Source organism: Taudactylus pleione, unplaced genomic scaffold (assembly GCF_031769625.1).
Source record: "Taudactylus pleione unplaced genomic scaffold, aTauple2 ptg000013l, whole genome shotgun sequence".
In the NCBI taxonomy this organism is placed as follows: Eukaryota; Metazoa; Chordata; class Amphibia; order Anura; family Myobatrachidae; genus Taudactylus; species Taudactylus pleione.
In genome coordinates this window covers 4,934,388-4,948,594 of record NW_028284416.1, presented here as the reverse complement: position 1 = coordinate 4,948,594, position 14,207 = coordinate 4,934,388, and the positions used below count along the sequence as shown (strand labels likewise).

Genomic DNA, 14,207 nt, shown 5'->3' with positions numbered 1-14,207 from the left:
TCTTTTGTGTATATAAAATATTGTATGTTACCCATTCTCTACAACACAGGTCTCCTTCCACCTACTCCCCGACGCACCCTCTCCTCCCCCCATATACACACTCCAAGCTTTAATAAAGAGGAGTAAAGCTGCCTTTATTTTGTACAAATTAAAATGCTAATAAATAAAAGAGAATTGTTTCCTCGTGTATAAAATATGTAGCACAGATAAATCATTGAATCATAAAATCTTCACCCACGAACAACAAAGACGTCAGGAGGAAATAGACAGGCGTTGGACGGCAGCACCATCGCAGACGCTGGAACTCTCTTCCTCATTGGCTACTGCACTAGGGGGTTTATCCAAAGGGGACGGTGACCTCTCTTTGGCAAGAAGATTGTTTTTCTTTAAGAAGCAGGCCTCTTCGTACGGTGGGTGAATGGGGGGCTGATTTGGCGACGTGTAGCTGTATTCTTTACCGGTATCCAACTGCAGGGAACGGGAGCTTGTGAATACAGATGTGAGGTGCTTAAGCACAGGTAGGGTTCCTAACGTTGAGCGCTCCCACACACTTACCTGGAGAGGGTAGGTCCTATCAGAGTCATACGCGCTCAGGTCCCCACACGCCAGGAACGGTACAATCACACGGTTAGGACCTTCAAGCTGGTTGAAGTCCACATCTGGAGAGAGATGAATAAATGTATAACATAGCTGATTACAGGAGAGCATGAGACCATGTCCATATCTGGTCCTTGGAGTGACCCCATGTAACCGGTGCTCTCACCATAGCAGTGATCCAAAAGGGGATTAGACATGTTGGGTATGTAGCCCTCCGGTGGGCTGTAGCCTTGGCACACAACAAACGCCTCTGTGGGGGAGAAGTAAAGATGAACGACTTGGAGTAATAGTGTAATCACTTGTAAGTGGCTAAATCTTAGAATCGTCATGTTATAACTGTCCCATTGCATTTTTATTAAACAACTCTTGAACCCCACCTATAAGTGCCCTAAATCGGTGAACCCGGCAAGCTGATGACTATCCAACGCACTCACCCCCATTACTTACTGGGGAAAATTGGTGCTTTGTAAACACCAGGGGGTAGATTTACTAAATATCAGTTTTTCAAAGTCGCCGATGATTGTTGTTTTAAAACTATCGGTAAAAGCTGCCAATCAATGACAGACCAGCCTTGTTTAGCCCCGATTCCTGTTGCAGCCTTAAGTGCGTTGGTCAAAACCGCCGATGACCGTCAGCTTTGAAAAAAAATCAACATTCAGTAAATCTAAACTCACGGGGTATATTAACCGACCACTTGTCGGCGGTTATGGAAGCTGAATTTCTAAGGGTTATAATATGAAATGCAAAGACAAGAGGGTTTAGTAAATACATCTCCAAGTGCAACATCTCTAACGGGGAAATGTAAATAGAAATCAATGTAAACCCCTGAGCTGTGCCCTAGGGATGAGCGTAGTTTGCCTATTTGGTAAATATACATCCTTCCTGTCCTGACCATTTACCGATGCTGGAGTTTCGGCTGCTCCGGGGCTTAGCACATGTGACCTCTCGGAAGAAGATCTTCAGCTGGGAATACAGGAGGGTGACGTCCTTACCTCGAAAGATCTGAAAACGATGGTCCACGTGTCAGTAATGGGCTCAGTTTCCCAGTATATAAAGATAAGTTATACGGAATAGGGATACCCACCTTAGCCACCAGCGTGCCTCCGTTCCTCAGCACATGAGTGGTGATGTTCAGGGCCTGTGAGAGAGGAGACACTGTGTTACTAGATGGGCAAACATGGTCCAGCCACGGAATGTAATTGTCACCTCTGGTGGAACTTTAGGCTGCCCACCTACAGTGTGATACAACAACGGGAGACGAGAGTCACCTGACAGTCACCGTACGGTCTGGCCACACACACTGATGAGCTCAGGCCGTTCGCCTCTCTGATCAGGACACTGCGTCCCCTGAATCTTCATTGCGGCCTGTCAGTGCGGTGGGAAGTCTGCTGTAAACCCACACAGTGGCCAACTCCTGACCGTATCTTCCATCAGCTGCTGTATCGCAGTTTGATTGGCCGCCATGAAGAACAAAATATTTAAACCTGCGGCAATAGCGGGTGCACGAACAATGGAATCACCCCATAGCGGTCAGGGCAGCACGGTTTACCCAGGAAATACTGTATTAGTTTTATCACACAGCTCAACTACAAAAACCCTCAGAAAATCAGTGACTTAGGGTATTCCACTAGTCCAGTGGTCAGGGAACAGGGGTAAGTTACCCCATATGGGGTAAAAATTATATTGGGGTAATGGACGGACAGCCGGGCATGTATATGAATCACTCTATAATATAGAATGATTCATATGCATGCCCGGCTGTGCCGCAGGGAGGCTCTAAGCCGGACACCCGCTGAGATGTTATTACCAGCGTGCGCCCGGCTCCTTCCCTGCAGCGTCGCGTTAGCCGGAGGCTGCAGTTCTCTTCTGAACTCCAGCTTCCGCCTCTCTCCATGTGCACTATGGGAGAGATGCCATGACGTCTCTCCCATAGGTCCAAGGAGCAGCCGGGCGGACAGGACGGCGGCGGATGCAGGAGCGGGGATTAAGGTAAGTGGGTTTTTAGTACAAGCGGCACTACAGGGGCATTATATGGGGGCACTACTACAGGGGCATTATATGGGGGGCACTACTACAGGGGCACTACTACAGGGGCATTATATGGGGGCACAACTACACGGGCATAACTATGGGGGCACTACTACAGGGGCATTATATGGGGGCACTGCTACAGGGGCATTATATGGGGGCACTACTACAGGGGCATTATATGGGGGCACTGCTACAGGGGCATTATATGGGGGCACGACTACACGGGCATAACTATGGGGGCACGACTACACGGGCATAACTATGGGGGCACGACTACATGGGCATTATATGGGGGCACTACTACAGGGGCATTATATGGGGGCACTACTATATGATTTCCTTCCTTTCAAATCAAGGAGGTTAATGTTGGCGTATCTAAATATATTTTGGGGTAAAAGGTAAAAAAGTTCCCTGACCCCTGATCTAGTCCATCCTATGGTGCGTACACACGGTCAGATATAACAGGGCGATATGAACGATAATGATATCGATCATATCGTTATCGTTCATATCGTCCTGTTCCCTAAACGATGGTCGATGCGTGGGCACAGATGGCCGATATCGACCATGTTTGCCTGTTTACTATAGGGACCCGCGATAGTCGATCGCAGGTCGTTATAGTTGTTTGGGAGTTGGTGTATGTGCTGGATGTTCGATATTGAACATCTAGCACATGCAGGACGATCAGTGTATAGTCAGGCATGTAAACAATGCAGGATAATGATGAATGCAAAATGGTGTGATAAATGGGCAGCAGGCACCAACAGAGAGTGAACAGTGTTTTGTGTTATAGAACAGGGACTAGGAAAATGTAACGGCACTTACTATCTATTCAAATACAAAAAATATAAGAAACCAAACAGAATAATGAGCTAAAGCAAATAAATGACATTTTATACATCGTACATTGCTGCTAACCAGTCAGTTAACCCCTCACATGTAAGTTAGTGACTTGGAATAAAGTTTCTTGGAAATATGGCAGCATGCCACAACCAACTTCTAAATTATTTGCCGTAAGCTAGGAAAACCTTTCTAATATCCTACCAAGTATTGGAAATATCTTTACCTGTAATACAAGAAAATGTAGACTCACCGCCAGTAGAAGCTGTGCTTGAATATATTCATCAATATCATGCAAGCCGGTTACTACAAGCCAAAAATAAGAGATATCAGACACCTCGCCTACGTTTACCGGGGGGGGGGGGGGACGAAAATGAAGAAGAGCGAGTAACTGCGCAGAAAGCAAAAGGAATGGGACATCCCAACCAGAGGCAATTGGGGGACAGAGAACGGTCGGCTTACCATCTGGTGCCCCGTCACAAACCACAAGGTCCGCTGGCTGCCCCTCAAAGTGACGAATGATCTCATGAGCTGTGGAAACCTGAATGAAGAAAACCAAAAAGGAACATGGTCAGCTACCAATATTATATCACTCATCTCCGGCTGCCATTTTTGTGTAGCCTCTGGTGGTGCGGTATGGCTGAAATGAAAAGAGACGGTAGAAAGTGAGGATATAAAATGGAGAGCTGTGGTTGTGTTTGCCGGAGCGGACACAAAAGGGTCGATTCAATTAGCAGCGAACTGGGTCAAAACGGAGCGCACATTATTTTTGCAATTCAATTATAAATCCACAATCACTTAACATGGCAAAATTGCATTATACTGTGTACACTACCTGAGCATAGTGTTCACTCTGGCACCCTGCACCTGTCACTACCTGTGCAGTTCCTCTTTCCTACCTGGGGTGTCACTCTCTCTGCTCTGGTGCTTCTAGCACACACTGGTATGGATCTCAGCTGTTTGTTGCATCAGTTGAGTGAGCAGAGAGTGACACCCCAGGCAGGAGAGAGGAACTGGATGGGTTGTGACAGGTGCAGGGTGCTAGAATGAACACTATGAGCAGGTAAAAAGGTGGGGAATGACGGGTGACATCTTTGCGATGCCCGCAAATTGCCTTTTACAACTTAATTACGCAATTGTCAAGAGCGCACTTCAAGGAAGCATGCCGCGATGTGTGTGATTTGTAAGCCGCAATTTTGAATGACTGAAATCACTCCTGATTGAATTAACCCCCAAGAATACTGCGGAGATCAACGACCAGTCTCAATTTCTAAGGGGAGGACAGCGCTACTTCTGCGCAAATTGTGGCCTTGGCGATTCAACTATGAGTGATATTTGGAATTGGGTAAACCATTACTAGTGTTCATCCTAGCAACCGGCACCTGTCACATCCCGTGCAGTTCCTCTTTCCTGCCTGGGGTGTCACTCTATGCTCTGGTGATTCTAGCACACTCAGCTAGTGCAACAAACTGCTGAGATACAGGCCAGAGTGTGCTAGAAGCACCAGAGCGGAGAGCGACACCCCAGGCTAGAAAGAGCAGGTGCTGGGTACTAGAATGAAGACTAAGGGCCTGATTCAGAGCCGGACGCTATTTGCGCTCGCTCGTCCAGAAAAAGGGGCTGGCTATTTAAATTGACCGTTCGCTCTTTGCGGTCTGTTGACGCCTCTATGTCTGAACGAGCGAACAAAACATGCAGACTTTTTTTGTTAAAAACGCCCCCTGGCCGCTGGCATCATACATCATCTCCTTTCTTATTAGATTAATCGAGTACATCGAAAGGCGAATGAGCTAAAAGATACCCAACTGACGTGGTCGATGACGCTGCTTTCTTAATTATGCACATCCTTAAAACGCCCGTTTTGACCTTTTGGCACGCCTGCGTTCGGATCTCCACTCCCCGTTTTCAAGCACCTTCCCCTGTTACCACCCACAAACGCCTCATCCTGTCACTCAAATTAGCAGGCATTCGCTATTTTGCGAGCACACGATTTTCGGCCGCACTGACTGCTTCACGCATGCGTACTAAAACCCATACGCATGCGCAGATGTGCGAACATCGCTCGGAGCGAACGAGCGGCCGCTTACGAGCGGCTCTGAATCAGGCCCTAAGTACGGAAAAGAAATCCAATTACCATGAGCCCAATCACTGTCTATGCGGGATGCTAAATACTGTTCCATCGCCTGCTTATAGTTACAGAGAAAGCTGTGATGACAGAAACAAATTATAGTCGACTGAATGCTCCATTCAACATTTAACCATGGCTGGATCTCATACACTTCACAACAGAAATTACCTTGGTAATATCACCTTGAATTTGGATTACCCCAGGCAGAGGAGCCATGGCTTGCAGATCCACTGCGACAATCTTCACCTCTGAAGTCTCGCTGCCAGCCCTGTGTGGACAGAAGGACAAGTAGGTCCATCATCCGCTCTAGATGATACTTCATTACCAGACGAGGTGCAGTATAGAAGAACATCTCACCTGAGCTTACGGCTGAGAACCTGGCTCCAACTCCCAGGTGCTGCACATAGATCTACCGCTCGCTGCACCCCTGGAAGACAAAGAGGTGCGGCTCGTCAGTATGCCGTCATCAGGGCACGTGTTAGCTAACCCAATACTGACGCTGTATCGGGACACTCCGCCTACATGGTCATGTGGGGGTATTTACGGAGATCATCTTAGTGAGATCAACCCAAAATTTTATTTTTACCTTTGGGTGAAATTCTTCATTAAGGATCCTGGGACAGTGCAGTAAATCATCAGAGAGTTGTGCTAATATGGCAAGATGTATATGGCAACTGAAATGTATTATGGCGGAACTGCCCGGGCGCAGTGCTAGGGATTATGTAACGGATCAGCAAGGTCACGGTGAATATAATAATCAGCAGCTGTTTATAAAGTTTCAGCATAACACCATGTGGGCCTACTCCACGTTATCCCTTCCTCAGGAGCGTAATCGACTGACTTTAGTAATGTTATAACCACGGTACCTTGGAAGAGCTGATACTCCTCGTCCAGTTGAAGCAGCTTAAATGCACTACGCGCTCTCCAGCCTTCCTCTTTTGCCAGGCGGTAGTAGATGTCCCTCTTGTCCTTTGAGGAACGTCCCATGGTGCTTCCTCAAAAGAGAAGAGAAACAGCTCAACACAGAGGTCATTGATGATGCAGTTATCTGGGGGAATGGAAGAAATACAGGGGCTGGTGCAGATCTGAAGGTGCGCCTGTTTGCGTAGCGTACCTTGCGTTAAATCATAATGTGCATGACCCGTAAATGGCTTCATGTACATACAAGCAATGCAGAGTCAGGCGTATTTCAAGGACACCCACACTTGCGACCAGGGGCATAACTGGGGCCTTCTCAAGTAGGCTAAGTTCAGTAAGGGGGTGCTGGCAGAAATGCGGGATGTGCAGAACTGGACGTAAGCAAAAATACGCCTGTTGCAGCTAACAAATGGTGTCTCATCAATGTATAAGTGACGCAAACCGTAATGACACAGGGGGGTCCCGCGATGTGTCCTGCTCTCTTATATATACGGATATACATGGTACATATGGCTTGTCAACAAATGGTACCGTCAAAGTTACTTTCCACTCTGCATCACTCCCACAGTGTGAGGTGGAAGTCATCAATCAGAATACCGCGTTACGCCAGGGATAGGCAAGTCGTGATCAGGTGCGTGCAACACCGGGGACTGTAGTAAGGAGACAGGGTGCGAGCTAGGATAATAGTCCCCAGCAGTACTCATTAAAGCCTACATGAAGTACAATACATGCTGCATGTGGTTCTGGTCAGATAGACGTATGGGGATATATTTACTAATGTATGGGTTTTTAGAAGTGGAGTTTTTGCCCATAGCAACCAATCAGATTCTAGCTATTATCTTCTAGAACAGTGGTGGGAAATCTTTTTTCTGCCGAGGGTCATTTTGATATATATATATTATTTGCGGGCCCAGTGCAGGCCACGCCCCCTCTGTGTGATGTCACACGGGGACGGGGCCACAATCGCCAGTGATTACAGCAATGCCCGGAGCATCCTGAGGATGCTTCGGGGAGCTGTAAGGGCAGCGGTGTGACCGTCTGAAGCGTCCTAAGGACACTCCAGGCGGCACTACTGCATAGATTCTGGCCGCAGGGCACCATTCTAGGCACACTGCTAGCCAGATGAGGCTAGCAGAAAAAAGATCTGAGAGCCAGATCAACTGACTCCGGGGGCCTTATACGGCCCCAGGTCTGAGGTTCCCCATCCCTGTTCTAGAAAGTGCTAGATAAATGATAAGTAGAATCTGATTGGTTGCTATAGGCAACATCTCCACTTCTAAAAACTCTCACTTTAGTAAATATTCTCCTTATGGGGTAAATATAAGAGCCTGCGAGTTGCAGGCAACTACTAGCTGAATTACATTTACCCCTAATTTATAGGTGCTGTAACTTACTATAATTATAGTTTCCTCATACACTGCGGTCACGTCCCCCTAATACTCTATTCATTTCAGGTGATGGGAAATACAGGAGCATGGCAAATAAATGACCGAATATATATATAGGACAGGGGGGATCCGGCATTACCTGAGGGACAGGACTAAACTGGGAGTATGAAGGATAATGCAGGGGGTTAAGTAACAGATGTTGTAGGACTACAAGTGTCAGCATGCCCTGGCAGCCTATGTAACCCCACAGGAGACAGAGAGAAGCCACAAGCTGTTCATGTCTGGTGGAATTGCTGCAGCAGTAGCCAGGGCTATAGATGTGCTGGCAGCAATGGGAATATGGAGAATGGTCATTACTGGGTCTCCTGGCATGGTCCAGGCATGTACTCACCTCCACCTCCCTCTCTCAGCTGTGTATCCCCAAAATGCGAGAGGAGGAGGAGGAGCTCAAAGCAGCAAGCTAGCAAATTGATTGGTCTCTAACAAAATGGCCAACACCAGATTGGGCTCTAACAAAATGGCCGACGCCAGAGATAAGCGTACAAATTACACTCTAGTGATGATCTTAATGGACGGTTACCAGGGAAACATTCACCCAGCTTTATTGACAATCACACACACAGAGACAAAGACGGAAGTGTCGCCGTGATGGCGGACCTGGGCCGGCAGTTACAGGAGTACGTGGCGCAGAATAAAGCCGGGAGCTCGGCCGCCGCCGCCTCTCCCCCCGCAGATCGCTCGGAGCCGGTATGGCGGGCCTGGCTGCCCTCCTCCAGCCCCGGTACGGCCTGGTCGTGGAGCCCGGTGGACGCGGATCCCTTCCTGCCGGGGATGACCGGGACTCAGAGGCTGCTGGCGGCCGGGGTGTGCGCCGCCATGGGCGCTCTGTGCTTCGGGCTGGCCGGCCTGTACGTGCCGCTGCTACTGCTCCGGGCGCGGAAGTTCGCCATGCTGTGGTCTATGGGCTCCGTGCTGGGCCTCGCCGCCGCAGCCTTCCTGCGGGGCCCCAGCCGCATGCTCCGGGAGCCCGAGCCCTGGGCCCTGCTCTACCTCACCGCCCTGGGGGGCACGCTGTACGCGGCGCTGGGGCTCCGGAGCACCCCGCTCACCCTGCTGGGAGCCGCGTCCCAGGTCATCACCGGCGCCGCTCTCCTCCTGGGCATGCTGCCGGGCGGAGCCGCCGGGAGGCGCTACATCAGCGGCCTGTGCGGGACCCTGCTCCGCAAGGGGGTCTCCAAAGCCCTGCCCGTGTGAGGACCGCCTCCCCCTGCTGAGACTGAGTGACCTAACCTGCCCCCCCCCCACTGCTGGGACTGAGTGATCCGATGGGACTGAGCGACCTGTCCTTGTGCCCCCTAGCCTGATGGAACTGAGTGACCTGTCCCAGTCGTCCTCCAAGGATGGTACTGAGCGACCTGCCCTGGTGCCCCCCATCCCCGATGGAACTGAGTGACCTGTCCTGGTGCCCCCCATCCCCAATGGAACTGAGTGACCTGTCCTGGTGCCCCCCATCCCCGATGGTACTGAGTGACCTGTCCTGGTGCCCCCCATCCCCGATGGAACTGAGTGATGTGTCCTGTGCCCCCTACACCGATTTAACTGAGTGATGCGTCCTGTGCCCCCTATCACGATGGAACTAAGTGACCTGTCCCAGTTGCCCTGCCCCCATGGGAATTGAGGGACCTGTCCCAGTCGTCCTCCCACCGTGGGAATTGAGTGACCTGTCCCGGTCGTCCTCCCCCCGATGTAACTGAGTGACCTGTCCCGGTCGTCGTCACGTTCCCCCCCCCCCCCCCCCCGATGGAACTGAGTGACCTGTGCCGGTGCCCCCTATCCCGATGGAACTGAGTGACCTGTCCCGGTGCCCCTATATCTGATGGAACTGATTGACCTGTCCTGGTCATCCCCCACTGGGTCACTGTCATTGGGCCTGATTGATCTAACCTGGTCATCCCCCCTTGTTGGGATAGAGAGAACCTCCATGTTGAAGCTGGGATCTCTGGCCTGTTGGAACTGCGGGTCCCTGGCCTGGGGCTGAGATGAAGGATGTGTTAGTAGAGTGGGCACTAAATGTAGCCGGGTCGTAAGAAACTGACGTAACAGCAATTCTGTGCTGAAGACATTGAAGAATGATTCACTCTAAATGGTTTAGGGTCTGGATACAGCAGATTGTTTCCTGAGAACTTTGCTTCTTACTGATTCTCACAGCCCTAGCGTCTGGGACCTGGGGTTCAGGCATTGCCCCTAATACCTGTGAGACGGAGCACCCGTTTATGTGCCTTATTACGCTACAATTCCCCTTGTAGACGTGGACAATATCTGGATTTTGATACTGCAGTAAAAGCGGCAACACCTCAAAATGGACCATTTATGAACCCAATGATTTTGCCACTTTAAGCAGAGTATGAAATGGGAATTCCATTGTCTGAGAATTATACAGTATTGTCCAAGTTTGTTTTTTACACATACTATTTTCTGTAACATCAATGGGTAACTACAATTGTATCCAATGCACAAAAGGGTTTATCTGGCGATTGATGAAAATAAACCTCGTAGGGAAAAAATAAAATCTTTCTCTAAACCTTGAGCTTTGCCTTAAAATCGTAGACGTAAAGTTTATATTCGTTGTCCTGGGAATAATACGCAGCCACATATTTTTTTTTTTAAGAGGAAAAGTGCATCTAATAACTCTTTCACGCAAGATTTCGTTAAAATCCTTGCTCTTACCCAGCATTTCAGTTCTGGGTCTTTCTGCCAGTTCTAGCCTGACCCTCCCTTTCACACAGAAAACAAAGTTACCGGGTAAAGTACTTTTACCCGGTAATTTGCTGATCAACACGAGTCATTTTTCTGTGTGAAAGGGTCAACCTGGGTCGAAATTGACAGGTCTCCGACTCTGGTATAAAACGAGGTCAAAGTCCCGGGTAAAAGTGCTTTACCTGGTAATTTCATTTTTGAAAGGGGTATTTAGTGAGTTATTGCTGAAACATACTTTTATTGATCTTTAAGGTAGTGAAAGATTATTACGTAATTTTCTCGTTTAGGTGTAGCCTTGTTTTGGTAAGATGTATATTTATTTTAACACAATTAAAAAAGTTTTGTTCAATTCCTATTAATAATAATTCCAGAATGAAATTGCACATATTATAATTTTGTTTTCCTCTGAGATTTCTAGTTTTATAATAAATATTCCTTTATATAACTGGACCTGATTGTTTTGGCTGTGCATTCAGTGAAATGTACAATTTTACGTTCCCATGATTTCATGTTCATCTAATACAGGGGTAGGCAATGTGTGGCACTCTCCAGCTGCTGTGGAACTATACATCCCAGCATGCCCTGCCCCTGCTTTGCTGTTAGGGCATGGTAAAACTGGTGAGGGCATGCTTTGATGTGCAGTTCCACAGCAGCTGGAGTGACTGACGGACGGTGCTAGTGCTTCGAATGCTGAACTGTTTAATGCCAGGAGGTTGAAACGTTTCTGATATCCTGGCTGGGAAAGCGCCCTCTGACGCTAGCGTTATGATGTCACATGGCGGCAGTTTTTTGTTTATTTTATTGGAGCCAGATATGTAGCACTGAGTGATTTCTCAATGCTCTGTCATTCAGTGATAAAGCATAACTTATATTACCAGAATCAGGTTATAAATGGGCCATTGAATATTCTTTTTATGAATTCGCATAAAAATGCATTTAAAGAAATATATTTCAGTGTTTTCCATAAATCTACTGGGCCCCAACATAGCCATTTCCAAATTCATCACATCGCCTGTGAGCACTACCAGGGAGCTTCGTGATGCAGTCACATGGGTGGGTCTGTGTATGTATGTATAATATAGTTGTATGGTTTGGGTGCTATAGGTGCCTTCTCCATTCTTCTCTCACAAAGGTGTGATACTTCTCCCCTTGGGCGAGATTACCCTATTGCGAGTATACTTGCTTACTTTTTGGACCAATACACAAGTGCGTGGATTGCGTCAGACAATGTGGTTTCCATCATCATGCCCCCCCCCTCCACAGCAAGGTTGGGGGCTGGGACATGATGACTTAATCTGCATTTACTGGAGAAGTGGGGGCTGTATTTGGGAGGGTGGTCTATTCTGCAGTCCAGAACAACCGCCCCCACCTTACCTGAAATGTGGAAGTTTCACGTACGGTCATGGTGAGTAGGGGACTGTGGTACAGTGTGTAGCATTGTGTGACCCAACAACCAAAATAATTGAAGAGGGGTAATTCAAGTGCAACTACACACAGAGGTAACATACTCCCAACTCATGCCTCCAAACTTAGGCCTAGCAGTCCTGTTTGAAGGACGGTATGCCCCACTAACTGTTGCCCCTTCACAGACCCTCCAACATGACCCGTTCCATCAGGTACAAAATGCTCTGTGCCTGGACTTCCCTCCTAATTTTTGACAGGGTAGGCCTTCAGTATGTCACATGTACCAGCGGCAGGTGCGCAGCATTGAAGAGGTGTTTTTAGGCTGTACATGCACCCAACAGGGGATGTGGTATGCCCGATATGATGGTGCCACACACTGTCAATTGGAAAGTATAAGAATGTGAAAAATTGGGACACAATAAACCACGTCCCTGAACCAACCCCGATCACCTAAGGTGGTCTTACACTGCAATTGTTGGCCTGATCAGCCAATCACATTGTTAATTGCACAGTGTATGGCCGCAACCGAGCACCGATTATCGCTCTGTCAGGCATTTCTCATAATAGATAATTAGATAATACATGGCTGCCTCTATAGATACAGTTTGCTAGAACAAGACACCGTGCATGCACTAACATGGCTGTGTGATTAGTTAGTGTATATTCTGATGCAAATTCACATCATAAACTATACCCTCCAACATTTCTCAGTTAAAACCCGGTACGGGGACGTGGCCATATATAAAGGGGCGTGGTCATAGATAAAAAGGGCGTGTCTATGGGTACTGTTTGGTACACTGCCTTGCCCTGTACACTGGCACTGACGTGATGATGTCATGTCAGCGTCAGTGCAGACTGCAGCAGGATTGCCTACCCTCCCGATAATTAGGTGCAGCTCCCGTCCCCCCGGAAAGGCAGGCAAGCCTCCCAGCGGCCACCGATTCCCCCCATGATTAACCGTTAAACCCCCACAGCGGGGGAGCAGTGATACGATTTACGCTAAATCACGTCCTTTTGGCCCCGTGCCCTGCTTCACAATGCCTGTATTATCGGCATTGTGTAGCGGGGCGGGGCCAAAATGACGCGATCGAATGACCCCCCCCCCCCGTTACACCCACAAATGGCAGTCATCACCCTAGCCACGCCCTCTTTTGACGGTCGCGCCCCCCTGCCCTGCCGATCTGGCTGTTCCCTCCCGGAAGGAGCAGCCAGAAAGTCGGCAACTATGGACTGCAGAGAACCACGGAGGACGGAGCCGCCTGTCACTCAACAGCGCTATGGGAGTTATGTGTCCCAGTAGCGCTGCTAAAGAAATCGGGAGATTGTACCCACCCAGTACAAAACGGTACAGCCCGTTTCCCGGTGCAGACCATTAAAAAACGGTACTGTACCGGCTCAAACGGCACAGTTGGAGGGTATGCATAAACCCCCATTATAGGGAAACTGACCACATCATATCCATGCTGGAGGCTATTAGGGATTACTGAGTGGAACAGTCACCTGAGATGATCCAGCAGGGGGAGATCATTCTCCTATATCACAGGTTCTCAAACTCTGTCCTCAGGACCCCAAACAGTGCATGTTTTCCATTTCTCCTCACAGTATTGCAAGTGAAATAATTAGCTCCACCTTTGGATCTTTCAAAATGTGTCAGTAAGTAATGAATACACCTGTGCACCTGCTGGGTGACCTGGAAAAAGTGAACTGTGTGGGGTCCCGAGCACCGAGTTTGAGAACCACTGTCCTATATCATTGGTTCTCAAACTCTGTCCTCAGGACCCCACACAGGTCACATTTCCCAGGATACCCAGCAGGTGCACAGGTGTATTCATTACTTACTGACACATTTAAAAGATCCACAGGTGGAGCTAATTATTTCACTTGTGATTCTGAGAGACCTGGAAAACATGCACCGTTTGGGGTCCTGAGGACCGAGTTTGAGAACCTGTGTTCTATATCTACAGACCCTCCAACATGACCCGTTCCATTAGGTACAAAATGCTCTACTCCTGGACTTCCCACCTAATGTATGATTGCAGAAATTGTCTCATCAATTACCTAGTTCAACACAGGTGAATGCAATCATACATTAGGTGGGAAGTCCAGGAGCAGAGTGATTTGTACCTAATGGAATGGGTCATGTT

General features: G+C 48.5%; 2 protein-coding genes across 2 annotated transcripts; one reads left to right on the top strand and one right to left on the bottom strand.

Moving 5' to 3' along the window:
* Nucleotides 1–121: 121 nt before the first annotated feature.
* On the bottom strand, nucleotides 122–8,391 carry FTSJ1 (FtsJ RNA 2'-O-methyltransferase 1). Its single transcript, XM_088470493.1, has 11 exons — nucleotides 8,294–8,391; nucleotides 6,463–6,591; nucleotides 5,954–6,023; nucleotides 5,765–5,864; nucleotides 3,931–4,009; nucleotides 3,722–3,774; nucleotides 1,682–1,735; nucleotides 1,497–1,599; nucleotides 764–847; nucleotides 556–659; nucleotides 122–468 (listed from the first exon to the last, which is right to left on the bottom strand). Exons 2-11 carry the CDS (start codon nucleotides 6,581–6,583, stop codon nucleotides 253–255), a joined length of 984 nt encoding a protein of 327 aa, XP_088326619.1. The 5' UTR covers nucleotides 6,584–6,591; nucleotides 8,294–8,391; the 3' UTR covers nucleotides 122–252.
* Nucleotides 8,392–8,458: 67 nt separating this feature from the next.
* On the top strand, nucleotides 8,459–11,008 carry SFT2D3 (SFT2 domain containing 3). Its single transcript, XM_088470494.1, has one exon. It carries the CDS (start codon nucleotides 8,551–8,553, stop codon nucleotides 9,154–9,156), a length of 606 nt encoding a protein of 201 aa, XP_088326620.1. The 5' UTR covers nucleotides 8,459–8,550; the 3' UTR covers nucleotides 9,157–11,008.
* Nucleotides 11,009–14,207: the final 3,199 nt, after the last annotated feature.

Coding starts and splice junctions, on each gene's coding strand:
- FTSJ1 (XM_088470493.1), bottom strand. CDS start 6,583: ATGGGACGTTCCTCAAAGGACAAGAGGGACATCTACTACCGCCTGGCA. Junction 1,600..1,681: donor GAGGCACGCTGGTGGCTAAG/GTGGGTATCCCT, acceptor CATCGTTTTCAG/ATCTTTCGAGGTAAGGACGT. Junction 469..555: donor ATAGGACCTACCCTCTCCAG/GTAAGTGTGTGG, acceptor CGTTCCCTGCAG/TTGGATACCGGTAAAGAATA.
- SFT2D3 (XM_088470494.1), top strand. CDS start 8,551: ATGGCGGACCTGGGCCGGCAGTTACAGGAGTACGTGGCGCAGAATAAA.